We start from the raw sequence: 15,736 nt of genomic DNA, 5'->3' as shown, positions 1-15,736 counted from the left end.
GTTTTTTTAAATAAAGCTTTATTTTTATATAACCAATCCCTTGTGTTTATGCATTGCCTATGGCTGCTTGCATAGTAAACAGCTGAGGTGGAATAATTGTGACCAAGATCATATACCTGCAAGCCTAAAATATGTAGAGTCCGGCCCTATAAGAAAAAAATCGCAACCCCCTGCTTTTTTCAACAATAATGTCGTAAGAGATGATACATTCCACCTTCTGGAAAAATTTAAACTCTAAAAATTAAAACCTGTAGTATTTTATATTTTGAAGGCCTCTAAGGAATCTAAATAATTCCTTATTTGTTGTCACTGGATATGTACAAAATGATGAACAGTTCTCACTGTCAAGAAGTCCTTTGTCTAACTTACAACTGTCCTGCTATGGTTTATACTTGGTTTCTTTTCAGAGTGGAGATTTTCTAGTTATTTAGCATTTTTTAGTGTAAGAATCCTTTTTTTTTTTTTACACAAAATACAAATTTTTTAATGTAAGAATTTAAAAACAATTACGATGCCATCCTTAGCTTCTTCCTCAATAAACTCAGATCCTTTTACATGCCTTTCCCAGCCTGTTAATCTTTAATGAATTTTCACAAGTTCTCTGCCCTCCATTCTGGCTTCATGGTCCACGACTAGAAATACATCCCTCATTAGAGCTTGCTCATTTAGGGCGATTTTTAAATTTTGATCTTCATTTTGCCCAGTATCCACTGTAATTCTCAAATGTTTTAATTATACCTCTTTTATGTGTTGAGACAGGGTCTTGCTGTGTCTCCCAGGCTGGATCCTCCCACCCTAGCCTCCTGAGTAGCTGGGAATACAGATGTGCACCACCATGCCGGGCTAATTTTTTAAGTTTTTGTAGAGACAAGGTCTCACGGTATTGCCCAAGCTGGCCTCAAACTCCTGGGCTGAAGAGATCATCCTGCCTCAGCCTCCCAAAGTACTAGGTGTCAGCCACTGTGCCCACCCGCCTTCAACTTCTCAGTGACACTTACTTTCCTCATGTTGTATTCTTTATTTTTTCCTGAAAATTTAATTTTGGTGTTTGAATATTTTTACTTGTCTAATGTACCAGAATACTTTCAAATTGTTGCATTGAGCCAGGCACACTGGCTCACACCTGTGATCCCAGAGTTGGGAGCCTGAGGAGGGGGGACTACAGTTGAGGCCAGGAATTCAAGGCTGCAGTAGCTGCGATCACACCACTGCACCCCAGCCTGGGACAGTGCAAGACTGTGTCTCTAAAAACATTAAAACCGAATTCTTGTATCATGCCCTTTTTCTTTTTTTTTAGTTTTTAATTTTTGTGGGTACATAGCAAGTATATATATGGGGTTCATGAGGTATTTTGATATAGGTATACAATGCGTAATAATTACATCAGGTAAATGGGCTGTCCATCACCTCAAGCATTTATCCTTTGTGTTACAAACAATCCAATTATACTCCTTTAGTTATTTTTAAATGTACAATTAAATTATTGACTGTGATGACCATTTTGTACTATCAAATGCTGGATCTTATTCTTTTTATTTTTTTTGGACCCATTAACTATCCCCATTTCCTCCTGCCACCCTCCCGCTACCTTCCCAGCCTCTGGGAACCCTCAGTTTAGTCTGCATCGTGTTTTTTTAAATGCTGACCCCAACTTTTTTTTTTTTTTTGAGACGGAGTTTTGCTCTTGTTGCCCTGGTCAGAGTGCAATGGCACGATCTCGGCTCACTACAACCTCTGCCTCCTGGGTTAAAGCGATTGTCCTGCCTCGACCTCCCGAGTAGCTGGGATTATAGGCGCCCGCCACCAAGCCCGGCTAATAACCTCAACTTTATAACAACTGTAAATCTAAAAAACCTTCTCTGGTTATTATTGAACATACGCTACATACCTGGATGCCTCCTGAAAATCTTTATAATTCTCTTCCATATTAATCCTTTGCTAGCCGTTCTCAACTGGGACCCTTATTGGAACAACACAGAAAATTGTTTCAGAAACTTTTTTTCAAAATTATCTCAAGGAAGGTACATAACTAGCACCATTCTAGTTGTATGGGAGAGAAGGGAACTTGTACGCCGTGAATGCCTTCAGGCATTGTGGCTTATTCAGAGTCATAACTGAGAATTGTTTTGACTGTGCCAAAAGCCGTGTGATCCAGACAGACCACATTGTCTTGTTCTACGGTGACTGTCATGTGAGATTAAATAGAAAACTTTATTAGACTTTAGATAAGTATTTTTTCTATCAGACCTGCTGTATTGTCAAATGATTATTTTAAAAGATTTATTCTTTATTTTTTAGTTTCTGTATTACTTTCACAGCGGTTATACATTATACTTATGAATTTATTTCTTTTATTGCTTAGCCAGGCGTAAAAGTTGAGTTTGTATCAGTTTCTGGGGTTTTCTTTCCGTTGCCTAAATTCTCTAGTGAGAGATTATTTCTTAACCTTTTTTTGCTCTCCAGTTTTCTAGGAGTTCCCAAATGTAGTTAATAGCCTCACAGTGATTTATGCTAATTATTTTGGTATCCTAGAATGCAAGTCACTTAGATTTACAGCTTTAATAAAAATACATTTCAGAAACCATTTTTACAGGTCTCCTCTATTCTGGCTTTGTTTTCATCATATCCAGTTGTGTATTATTTGTTGCTGTTTTTTTTTTTTTTTTCCTTTGAGATGGAGTCTTGCTCTGTCACTCAGGCTGGAGTGCAGTGGTGAGATCTCGGCTCACTGCAACCTCCGCCTCCCAGTTTCACGTGATTCTCTCACCTCAGCCTCCCGGGTAGCTGGGATTACAGGCACACGCCACCACGCCTGGCTAATTTTTGTATTTTTAGTAGAGATGGGGTTTTACCATGTTGGCCAGGCTGGTTTCAAACTCCTGACTGCAGGCAATCCACCCACCTCTGCCTCCCAAAGTGCTGGCATTACAGGTGTGAGTCATTACACCTGGCCTGTTGCTGTTTCAAACCGAAGGGAGAGAACGTTTGCCGCCCTTCAGTGTTGTTCGTTGTTTGTTTCAGCTCTTCTTTCTCATCTAATAAAGTCGCCTATTAACTTTCTCCTTTTACTCCTTAATACGTTTAAATTTCCAGTCTGTGTCCTATAAATAAATGTTTAAGTTTTTGAAAATATTTTTTCCTCCATGTCTAGAATAATCTCTACCTTGATTGTTTCTCTTTTTGTGTTATTGGTCCTTGAACATGTCTTTGTTTAACCAACTTTCTACTTGTTCACAGCCCTTGAAAATAAACATAGTCTTTTACTTCCTTATAAAGATATCTGGCTTTTGCCTCATTTACCTGTTCATTCCTTTTATCAGTTTCTGTTACTCTTGTTTGAATTAAATTTCTTATTTAAATTTCCATTTTTTCTCAACACCTAGAACTTAGTTTACTTGCATCTATAAACCCGATGAACGTGTCTTTTTCACTTAAGATGTGAACACACTGCCTTACTCACGAGCGCAGCTCACCTGGAACTTAGTTTACTGGCATCTATAACCCTGACAGACATGGCTTTTTCACCTAAGATGTGAGCGCTCTGCCTTACGAGCACAGCTCACCCAGAACTTAATTTACTGGCATCTGTAACCCTGACAAACATGCCTTTTTCACCTAAGATGTGAGCGCTCTGCCTTACGAGCGCAGCTCACAGTTTAAATCTTAGTTCTCAACCTGTGATATCAAAGTAAGGAATTGTTACCAGAAAATTGTCTCCAGGTGAGTCTTAAGAATTTTCTCAATAGATGGCCTTGGTTTATTTATTTATTTATTTTTAGCAGTTAAAATTATTTGTCGTCATTAATGTATCTGACCCAACTCTAAGTAGCGATGTAAGAGTTCTGAAAATATTGAAGCCAATGGTGGGGAAAGCATGGGAGCAGATGTGTATGTTTGTGTTAGTTTTAGGGTCATTATGTCCAGAAATGTGCCTTAGTTGCATCATAAAGTTATAATATATTTAGATTATATTTCAAGACAATTAGATATCAAGGCCTAGAAAACTGTTAATGTTATTCTAGCTTTTTATTTGTTTGTTTGTTTATTTTGAGACAGAGTTTTGCTCTGTCGCCCAGGCTGGAATGCACCATCTCGGCTCACTGCAACCTCCACCTCCGTGTTCAAGTGATTCTCCTCCCAAGTAGCTGGGACTACAGGTGCCCGCCACCATGCCTAGCTAATTTTTTTATTTTTAGTAGAGACGGGGTTTCACCATGTTGGCCAGAACGGTCTTGATCTCTTGACCACGTGATCTGCCCACCTCAGCTCCCAAAATATTGGGATTATATGCGTGACCCATCGCGCCCTCTGGCTTTTCTTAATTGTACTCCCCTGCCAAGTCTTCAACATCTTTAACCCAGTCAACCAACATTTCTTTGTAATTAGCTTAACTACATTTCCCTTTCTTTAGGTAAGCTTTGTAACTGTTTAGCTAGTTCTTCCTTCTTTTTACAGTTCTTTTGGTCAATGAATTGAAAATGTCTTGGACTCAAATACTAGTGTAGAAAATATATCTATCATCTCTTAAACATCTTCTTTCCTAACTGAAATTAGGGAACTGTATTACTTTTTGAAAATATTAAATTTTATTCTCCAGAGAAAAAAGTACTTTAGAAACTATTATGGAGAAATACTATTAGAAAATAAAATGTTGCTTTTTCTTTCTCATATATTTCCCAGTAACATTTTCTGTCTTAGGATGATCATTTTTCATAGTCTTAGGAAGAGCTTGTTAAATAATGGACTGTCTTTATATAAACACGACTAGGCCGGGCATGGTGGCTTATGCCTATAATCCCAGCACTTTGGGAGGTCGAGGCAGGTGGATCACCTGAGATCAGGAGTTTGAGACCAGCCTGATCAACATGGAGAAACCCTGTCTCTACTAAAATTACAAAATTAGCTGGGCGTGGGGCACATGCCTGTAATCCCAGCTACTTGGGAGGCTGAGGCAGGAGAATCACTTGAACCTGGGAGGTGGAGGTTGTGGTGAGCCGAGATTGCTCCATCGCACTCTAGCCTGGGCAGTGAGAGTGAAACTCCATCTCAAAAAAAAAAAAAAAAAAAGCCGGGCGTGGTGGCTCATGCCTGTAAGCCCAGCATTTTGGGAGGCCGAGGCAGGTGAATCACCTGAGGTCGGGAGTTCTAGAACAGCCTGACTAACATGGAAAAACCCCATCTGTACTAAAAATACAAAAAAATTAGCCAGGCGTGGTGGTGCACGCCTGTGATCCCAGCTACTTGGGAGGCTGAGGCAGGAGAATCACTTGAACCCGAGAGGCAGAGGTTGCGGTTTGCCAAGATTGTGCCGCCTGCACTCCAGCCTGGGCGATAAGAGCAAAACTCCGTCTCAAAATAAATAAAATAAAATAAAATCTTGCTTTTAAAAATACAGAATTAATTCATTTCACCAAATCCTCATTTCTTTTTCTTCTTCTTCTTCTTCTTTTTTTTTTTTTCTTTTTTTTAAAGAGGGGGTCAGGCTAGGCACGGTAGCTCATGCCTATAATCCAGCACTTTGGGAGGCTGAGGCAGGTTCATCACTTGAGCTCAGGAGATTGAGACTAACCTGGCTAACATGGCAAGAGCCTGTCTCTACAAAAAATACAAAACTGGGCATGGTGATATACTCCTGACTACTTGGGAGGCTGAGGTAGAAGGATCACCTGAGCCTAGGAGATCATGCCATTGCACTCTAGCCTGGGTGACAAGAGTGAGACCCTGTCTCAAAAAGAGAGAGAAAGAGAGTGAGTCTCCCTCTGTCACCCAGGCTGGAGTGCAGTGGCGCAGTCATAGCTCACTGCAGCCTTTAATTGCTGGGCTCAAATAATCCTCCCACCTCAGCCTCTACAGGAACACACCACCAGGTCTGACTCATTTTTAAATGTTTTGTAGAGACAGGGTCTCGCTATGTTGCCTCGGCTGGTCTCCTGCTCTCAAGTAATCCTCCCACCTCAGCCTCCAAAAGTACTGGGATTACAGGCACGAGCCACCATACCTGGCCCAAATTCTCATCTCTAGACTTAATCGTGAAGGAGAGTTACCTGTTTTTTGTCTTTTATAATTTCAAAATTACCATAAAAGTAGAAAGTATTTCTTCTTGAGTAACAATTATTGATATATGTCTGTTTCTCCACAGAGTGATGACAGACCTAATACTCTATTAAGTTCACCTACAACAGAAACAGGTAATAGACACAAAGGTGCACTTTACCACATCAAGATTATAATTCTTTATTCTTTTTATTTTAAAAATAATAATAAATAGAGACAAGGCCTTTCTATGTTGACCAGGGTGATCTCAAGCTCCTGGGCTCAAGGTGATCCTCCTGCCTTGTCCTCCCAAAGTGCTGGGATTACAGATGTCAGCCACAGCACCCTGCCAAGATTATAATTTTTTACCAAGATTTTCCTAAATTACTTGTTAGAGAGCTGCGACTGAGATAGAAATCAGATACAGAATTGGAAACCACTGGGGTTTTTTTCCCCCCATTTTTAAATTAAATTGGTTGTTCAGCTCGTCAGCCATTTGATATGAGTAAGTGAACAACAGCTAGCAGGGCCATAGGTCTGCAGGAGACTGTTCAGTACGTTAGCATTCATTCTGCCTGTATTGATACACCAAAAATAACATGACAGTGTAAAATACATACAAGCAGGCCTCCTGCTTTCATGATTACTTTTCTGTACCAGACTTTTCATTATTAAATAGGATTATTTTATATCTTTGCCATGTTTAATTTTATTTTTTGCTTGCTACTTTTGTAACTTGTATGTCTGCTATTATATTTTCTTTTCATCTCCTTTAATCTCATTTTACTTTTCATGCTGATTTAGTTCATCATTCCTCTGCATATGCTTTTCCTGCTGCTATCCAGAGAAATCAGCCTCAGCGCCCTGAAAGCTTCCTTTTCCGAGCAGGTGGCAGGGCAGAAGCCAACAAAGGTAGGTGGTAGTGATTTTAAAAGCCAGGGGCGAGGGGAGGTTTGCACAATGACGCTAGCTGTTAAATGGATGCTTTTAAACTTCTACACCAAACTCTCAGCTTGGCAAAAGCATGTGTCTGTGATCTCACTGATATTAAAGCAGGAAAATCTTACCTGAATTTGTTTGGATTAGAAAGTTTCTTAGTAACACCTAAAAGCAGGTTATAGAGTGTTTGAACAAATAAAATGCTGTTTCAAGGCTTTAGAGAATGTTCTTTGTCTTGGTAATGAACTCATTCACATTTTTCTATTGATAAAAGCTGTTTTCTTAAAACAATTTTTTAAAAATCTACTTAAAATCTCATGTTCTTTTAGTTAATAATGACAGATTTCTCCCTGGTCCCAAAGAAGTTACCTGGGAGTGGAAACAAACATTTTAAGTCAAAAATAACGACTTTTGTCATGGTGGTGTGTGCCTGTGGTCCCAGCTACCTGGGGGGCTGGCGGGGAGGATTGCTTGAGTCCAGGAGTTCAAGGTTACAGTGAGTTATAATTAAAAGCACCAGTGTTCTCCAGCTTGACCAACAGAGCAAGACTGTGTCTCTTAAAAAAAAACAAAACAAAAATAAGGTCAGGCGTGGTGGCTCACGCCTGTAATCCCAGCGCTTTGGGAGGCCGAGGAAGGCAGATCACTTGAGTCAGGAGGCCAACATGGCAAAACCCTGTCTCTACTAAAAATACAAAAATTGGCTGGGCACGCTGGCTCACACCTGTAATCCCAGTGCTTTGGGAGGCCAAGGCGGGCAGATCACATCAGTCAGTTCATGACCAGCCTGGCCAGCATGGTGAAACCCCATCTCTACTGAAAAGATACAAAAATTAGCTGGGCGTGGCAGCAGGCGCCTGTAATTCCAGCTACTCAGGAGGCTGAGGCAGGAGAATCTCTTGAACCTGGGAGCCAGAAGTTGCAGTGGGCCAAGATGGTGCCACTATACTCCAGTCTGGGGGACAGAGTTAAGACCATGTCTCAAAAAAACTGGCCAGGCATGGTGGCAGGCGCCTGTAATCCCAGCTACTTGGGAGGCTGAGGCAGAGAGTCCCTTGAACCCAGGAGGTGGAGGTTGTAGTGAGCTGAGATTGCGCCACTGCACTCCAGCCTGAATGACAGTGTGAAACTTATGTCTCAACAAAAATTTAAAAATAGGCGAGGCGTGGCGGCACATGCGTGTAATCCTGGCACTTTGGGAGGTCGAGGTAGGTGGGATCACTTGAGCTCAGGAGTTCGAGACCAGCCTGTGCAACATGGCAAAACCTGTCTCTTAAAAAGAAAAACAAAAAATTGGCTGGGTGCGGTGGCTCATGCCCGTAATCCCAGCACTTTGGGAGGCCAAGGCGGGTGGATCACGAGGTCAGGAGATCGAGACCATCCTGGCTAACACGGTGAAACCCCGTCTCCACTAAAAATACAAAAAAAATTAGCCGGGCGTGGTGTTGGGCGCCTGTAGTCTCAGCTACTCGGAAGGCTGAGGCAGGAGAATGGCATGAAGCTGGGAGGCGGAGCTTGCAGTGAGCCGAGATTGCACAACTGCACTCCAGCGTGGGCAACAGAGTGTGACTCCATCTCAAAAAAATATATATATATACATATTAGGCATGGTGGTGCAGACCTGTAGTCACAGCTACTTGGGGGACTGAGGCGGGAGGAAGGATTGAGCCCAGGAGGTTGAGGCCTGAAGTGAGTCAAGATTGCGCGACTGCACTCCGGCTTAGGTGACAAAGTAAAACTCTGTCTCAAAAAAACCAGAAAAACACAACTTACCTTTAATGTTACCAACAGATGCATTCGCAGTAAGATTTAAAAGTCAAACTACAGATGCACTGCTGGTAAGAGTGTAAGAAAGCATGGAAGACTGTTAACAGTCAGCCTCCGTACCCTCGGATGCTGTATTTATGGATTCGACCAGTCATGGACAGAAAAGTTCAGAAACAAGACAACAATAATAAACAATGCCACAATAAAGAAATAATACAAATTTTGAAATATAGTAACAGTTTGGCATTTACATTATATGAAGTAAGTAATATAGAGATGAGTTAAAGTGTAGTATAAAGGAGGATATGCATAGTTTGTATGCAAACAATACTACATTTTATATGAGTGACTTGAGGATTCACCAAGTTTGTTATGAGAGTGAGGGGCAGTTTCTGGAACCAGTTTCCCCTGGATACTTAGGGATGACTGTGTATCCTATGACCAGCAGTTTTACTTTTGAGAAATATGTACACACGTGTGCCAAAAACGTACAAAAATATTCATAGTAGCATTATTCATAAGAGCCGGAAACTGAATGTCCATCAATAGAATGGATAAGTGAATTGTTGTATATTTGTACAACGGAATACCATGTAAGCAATGAAAATGAACAAATTCCTGTATACAGCAACATGGATAAATCTCACAAACATACCATTGTTCAAAGGAAGCCAGAAACAAAAGAACACATACAATACAGCATAATTTATACAAAGTTCAAAAATGAACCAAACCAGTCAGAGTGTTAGAAGTCAGGATGCGGTTTTGAGCACTTTGGGTGCTTGTGGGCAAGGAGCACGGAAGGGGGGACCCTGGGATTGGTAAGACTGCATTTATAAACCTGATTGTGTTCACTTGGTGAGGAGAATTTATTGAGCACTGTGCTTACGATTTGTTTATTTTTTTGTATGTGTATTAATTTTCAATAAAAACATTTTTAAGTGGCTGTAATCAAACACAAGTAGTTGAGTCAACTGGGTAACGAACATTATGTAGTTTTCTATACTATTCTCTGTTGTGTATATTTGAAAATCTCCATAGTAAAAGCCCTTTTGAAAAGTCAATCCGGAAAGTAGGAAGCAATATAGTGTGCTTGCAGGAAAACTGTGATGAGGCAGATCTGAATGTTTTCCTAGCACTGCCAGTTGCCTTTCTGTCTTACATATTAATATTTTTATAGGTCACGCTTCACCCCTTCCTCCATCTGCTGCACCTACCACTGATTCTGCAGATTCCATAACAAGACAGAATTCCAGACAGAGAGAAGAAGAGCTGGAATTAATAGATCAGCTGCGTAAAGTATGGACATTGCCTTTGATTTATACTTTTTCAGTGTTACTGCTGTAGACCATAATCCTGTAATCAGGTCTTGATTTGACACATCATTTTTATTTATTTATTTTTTTAGACGGAGTCTCGCTCTGTCACCCAGGCTGGAGTTCAGTGGCGCGATCCTGGGTCACTGCAGCCTGTGCTTCCTGGGTTCCAGCAGTTCTTCTTCCTCAGCCTCCTGAGTAGCTGGAATTATAGGTGCCCATCACTGCACCCAGCTAATTTTTGTACTTTTAGTAGAGAAGGAGTTTCACCATGTTGGCCAGGCTGGTCTTGAACTCCTGACCTCAGGTGATCCACTGACCTTCACCTCCCAAAGTGCTGGGATTCCAGGCATGAGCTTCCGTGCCCGGCTGTAATTTTTAATGGAATCAACAGGTGCCATTGTGTGCCATGTTTTGTGATGAATGTAAAACACTTTACTATTAAGGAAATTCTTTTCAGCGATTTACTTAAAAAATGAGATGGCTTATTCTATAAAGCTCAGTTCCTAGCTCTACTCATTTGAAGTTTTTCCTTTTTTTTCTACTTCATGTTATAAAGAAATATCGTCAGATTAATAATTTATATGTGTGTGCACACATACATAAATACCACACTTACACCTATAGTGAGTGATTGGCTCTTGACTTTTTTGGAATTGAAGGAGAATCTAGTTTTTTTTTTTTAAATCAGAAAGTTGTAAATGAATTTTTGTTGTACTTTGTACCACTATGGCCTGGCTGCCATTCATATATATTAGATCTCCTTAAGTTAGACTTAGGATAGAGGGATGAAATGGATATTGTGGTACTTATTTCCTTTTTATCTTGATTTCTAATTAGATTTCATTGTAACTCCCTTATGTATATGCCAATCATTCTTCAGTTAATGTATTGCGTGGTTTTTGTTCTTTCAGCATATTGAGTACCGGTTGAAAGTGGCTCTGCCTTGTGATCTTGGAGCAGCTCTAACTGATGGTGTTGTTCTTTGCCATTTGGCTAATCATGTGCGACCTCGATCTGTCCCAAGCATTCACGTTCCCTCACCAGCTGTAGTAAGTTGATAATGCTAAAAAGCCTTGGCTATTCATCAGATCATTTGTTAAGCACAGTGGACAGACATTTCTTAAGCACTGTGCTAGATATTAAGGATACAGATACAAAGAGTCCAGTCTCTACCTTCCTGGTCTCCCTTCTACTGGAGAAGAAACAGACATGTATGCAGTGTGATAAATGTTCTAAGAAAGGCGTGTACAATGTGTGTTATAGGGATACAAAAACGGGCCACTTAACCCGCCTGGAGAGTTCAGGGGAGCCTTCCCAGAATGGGCAAAATTTGAACTAATTCTTGAAGTTTAAGAAGGAATTTTCCAGCAGAACAGAGAGGGAAGGAGGCCTCCTGGGCATAGGATTTCTAGATTCAGAAGCTAAGGAAAGTTATGGCTTACTTAAGAAATTGGTAAATTGTTCAGAATGGATCATGCACAGGGTTGTAGATAAAAATGGGAAGGGGTAAGGCTAGAGAGGTAAGCTGGGGCTGTGGTACAAAGGTCTTATGAAGCATGTCAAGAAAGTTTACCCTAGTACAGACAATGAGGAAACACTGAATTAAAGAGGGAATACCATGATTATAATTGCAGTTTAGAATGATGAATCTAGGCTGGGCGCGGTGGCTCATGCTTATAATCTTAGCACTTTGGGAGGCCGAGGCAGACGGATTGCTTGAGCCCAGGAGTTTGAGACCAGCCAGGACAATATGGCAAAACCCGTCTCTATCAAAAATACAAAAATTATCTGGGCATGGTGGCACGTGCCTATAGTCCCAGCTACTCAGGAGGCTGATGTGGGAGGATCACTTGAGCCTGGGAGTTCGAGGCTGCAGTGAGTGGTGATTGTGCCAGTGCACTCCAGCCTGGGTGAGAGAGCAAGACCCCGTCTCAAAGAAAAAAAAAAAAAAAGAATTCCGTGCTAAATGAGAAATGGATAAATTAAAGGTGGTACACTAGAAAGATGCCCAAGCCAGGCTCAGTGGCTCGTGCCTGTAGTCCCAGCTACTTGGGAGTCTGAGGCCTGAGGATCCTATGAGCCCAGGAGTTTGAGACTAGCTTGGGTGCTATAGCAAGATCTTGTTTCTTAAAAGAAAAAGGAAAAGAGGCTGGGTGCAGTGGCTCACGCCTGTAATCCCAGCATTTTGGGAGCCCGAGGCTGGTGGATCACCTGAGGTTAGGGGTTCGAGACCAGCCTGGCCAACATGGTGAAACCCTATCTCTACTAAAAATACAAAATTAGCCAGGAGTGGTTCACACATCTGTAATCGCAGCTACTCGGGAGGCTGAGGCAGGAGAATCACTTGAACCCGGGAGGCGGAGGCTGCAGTGAGCTAGCACGCCACTGCACTATACTCCAGCCTGGACAAGACAGAGCGAGACTCCGTCTCAAGAAAAAAGAAAAGAAAGATGCCCAATTAAAAGGCTGTTGTATTAGTCCAGGCCAGGAGGATAACAAGCCTGGATTAATAGGGCAGTGAAAGGGAAGATGGTTCAGAGGTAAAATTGCCATGATCTGTGACCAACCTCAGGTGGAAGGTGAGGGAGAAAACGTATTCGAGATAACTGGCAGGTTCTCTGCACTGCTGGTCAGGTCTGGACATCAGTATCAGATGGCAGTCCACAAAAGAACAGGCTTTGGGTTGACACACCTCTCCTCTGTTTTCCTCATGTTTTTATCATGAGAAAGTTTCAACCTTCAGAAAAGTGGAAGGAATCATACAACGAACACTGTTAAAGTCTACACCTAGCTCTGACATTGCTTGCATTTTGCCATACTTGCTTTATGTATCTGTATTTGTATGTGTATTTTAACTACACCATCCAAAACTTACAGATGTCATATACTCTTCCCCCAATGTATTTTAGGGACCTGTCCTAGGCCCCCTTGCTTTTACCCTAGCCTATAGCCAATGACTGACAAGCATGGGGCTGAGCCCTCCTACCTCAAGGAGGGCGTGTCATGTGGTTCACACTTGTGAGCTCCCTGTGGGATCAAGCTGAAGCTGAGAAGGAGACAGGCAGGAGGATCACCTGTGGCCAGGAGTTTAAGACCAGCCTGGGCAATACAGTGACCCTGTCTCTACAAAAAAACTTAAAAAAATTAGGTGTGCACCTACTACTCAGGAGGCTGTGGCGGGAGGATCCCTTGGGCCCAGGAGTTTGAGGCTGCAGTGAGCCACGATCATGCCACTGCAGAACAACCTGGGCAACAGAGCGAGACCCTGACCCTAAAAAAGAAAGAAAGGGCCGGGTGCAGTGGCTCACACTTGTAATCCCAGCACTTTGGGAGGCCGAGGTGGGCGGATCACAAGGTCAAGAGATTGAGACCATCCTGGCCAACACAGTGAAACTGCATCTCTACTAAAAATACAAAAATTAGCTGTGTGTGGTGGTGCACACACACCTGTAGTCCCAGCTACTTGGGAGGCTGAAGCAGGAGAATCACTTTTTTTTTTTTTTTTTTTTTTTTTTTTTTTTTGAGACTGAGTCTGGCTCTGTCGCCCAGGCTGGAGTGCAGTGGCCGGATCTCAGCTCACTGCAAGCTCCGCCTCCCGGGTTTACGCCATTCTCCTGCCTCAGCCTCCCGAGTAGCTGGGACCACAGGCGCCCGCCACTTCGCCCGGCTAGTTTTTTGTATTTTTTAGTAGAGACGGGGTTTCACCGGGTTAGCCAGGATGGTCTCGATCTCCTGACCTCGTGATCCGCCCGTCTCGGCCTCCCAAAGTGCTGGGATTACAGGCTTGAGCCACCGCGCCCAGCCGAGAATCACTTGAGTCCAAGAGGTGGAGCTTCCAGTGAGCCAAGATCGCGCCACTGCACTCCAGCCTGGGTGACAGAGCAAGACTCTGTCTCAAAAAAAAAAAAAAAAAAAAAGAAAGAAAAAGACTGAAAGGAAATGAATCAAGTGTTGTAGTTATATTTACATGATGAACTATGGGTAATTAATTTTTTTGGCTGTTCCTCCAAGTTTTCTTTAGTGCAGGGGTCCCCAACCCCTGGGCCACAAATGGGTACCAGTCTGTGGCCTGTTAGGAACTGGGCCGCACAGCAGGAGGTGAGCAGTGGGCCAGTGAGCAAAGCTTCATCTGTATTTACAGCCTCTCCCCATTACTCACATCACCGCCTGGGCTCTGCCTCCCGTCAGATCAGCAGCCGTGTCAGATTCTCGGAGCATGAAGGCTGGTGTGAACTGTGCATGCGAGGAAGGGGTCTAGGTCACGTGCCCCTTATGAGAATCTAATCCCCGATGATCTATCACTGTCTCCTGTCACCCCCAGATGGGACTATGTAGTTACAGGTGAACAACCCAGGGCTCCCACTGACTCTACATTATGGTAGATTTCATTATGTATGATTATTTCATTATATGTTGTAATGTAACAATAGAAATAAAATACACAACGAATGTAATGTGCTTGAATCATCCTGAAACCATCCCCCAACTCCATCCCTGTCCATGGAAAAATCATCTTCCATGAAACCAGTCCCTGGTGCCAAAAAGGTTGAGGACTGCTGCTTTAGTGTTACATTGTTTTAAAATGGAAAAAAAAATTTTTTTTATTCTTTCAAAGTTTTTCTATTTAGTACTTGCCTTACAAAATCAAAGCCAATTTCTAAAGTGTGAGGTGACAAGCTACTGCCCACAAGCCAGCACTTATTGTTGTAAATAAAGTTTCATTGGAACCCAGCCACACTTTCTTGTTTGCATATTGTCTATAGTTGCTTTCAAGCTCCTAGCAGAATTGAGTGGTTGCAACAGTTCTCTCTTTTTTTTTTTTTTTGAGACGGAGTTTCCCTCTTGTTGCCCAGGCTGGAGTGCAGTGGCGCGATCTCGGCTCACCACAACCTCTGCCTCCCGGGTTCCCGGGTTCAAGCAATTCTTGTGCCTCAGCCTCCCGAGTAGCTGGGATTACACGTGCCCACCTCCACACCCAGCTAATTTTTGTATTATTGGTAGAGACGGGGTCTCTCCATGATCGTCAGACTGGTCTCAAACTCCCAACCTCAGGTGATCCGCCCGCCTTGGCCTCCCAAAGTACTGGGATTACAGGCCTGAGCCACTGCATCCGGCGTTGCAACAGTTCTTGTGGCCTTCAAAACTAACGTTTATTATCTGATCCTTTAAAGAAAAGTTTGCCGACCCCCTAGTCTACAGCACTGAGAGTTACGAAGCGATTGCCAAGGGTATTTTTAAAGTTAGCAAATATTTTTTATGTTGCTAGCAGGCTGGGCCTGTAGCTCATGCCTCTGATCCTAGCACTTTGGGAGGCTGAGGCAGGCAGATTGCTTGAACTCAGAAATTCAAGACCAGCCTGGGCAATGTGGTGAAACCCTGTCTGTACAGAAATTACCCAGGTATGACGGCTTGCAGCTACAGCCAGCTACTTGGGAGGCTAAGGTGGGAGGATCACCTGAGCCCGAGAGGTCAAGGACACAGTGAGCCAAGCTTGCGCCACTGCACTCCAGACTGGGTGACAGAGCGAGACCCTGTCCCAAAAACAAAACTTCTCTAGTAACACATTTTCTTTTCCTCATTTCAGCCTAAATTAACAATGGCGAAATGCAGGCGAAATGTGGAGAATTTCCTAGAAGCTTGCAGAAAAATTGGTGTACCTCAGGTAATAAATTTATCAT

General features: G+C 42.5%; 1 protein-coding gene across 32 annotated transcripts in view; it reads left to right on the top strand.

Moving 5' to 3' along the window:
- Positions 1 to 15,736, top strand: part of LRCH3 (leucine rich repeats and calponin homology domain containing 3) — a 105,716-nt gene that overhangs the window by 75,334 nt on the left and 14,646 nt on the right. For 30 of the 32 annotated variants that reach the window (XM_050779035.1, XM_050779034.1, XM_050779033.1 and 27 more), the window contains 5 exons: positions 6,140 to 6,188; positions 6,838 to 6,945; positions 9,920 to 10,038; positions 10,970 to 11,107; positions 15,643 to 15,720. In XM_050779035.1, coding sequence (XP_050634992.1) covers positions 6,140 to 6,188; positions 6,838 to 6,945; positions 9,920 to 10,038; positions 10,970 to 11,107; positions 15,643 to 15,720 — 492 coding nt within the window. Of the gene's footprint in view, positions 1 to 5,895; positions 6,189 to 6,837; positions 6,946 to 9,919; positions 10,039 to 10,969; positions 11,108 to 15,642; positions 15,721 to 15,736 lie in introns of those variants that run through there. The other 2 variants (XR_007723258.1, XR_007723257.1) reach the window with 1 other exon arrangement.

The sequence above is a fragment of the Macaca thibetana genome, chromosome 2, assembly GCF_024542745.1.
Source record: "Macaca thibetana thibetana isolate TM-01 chromosome 2, ASM2454274v1, whole genome shotgun sequence".
Taxonomy (NCBI): Eukaryota; Metazoa; Chordata; class Mammalia; order Primates; family Cercopithecidae; genus Macaca; species Macaca thibetana.
This window is presented reverse-complemented; position numbering and strand designations above follow the sequence as displayed.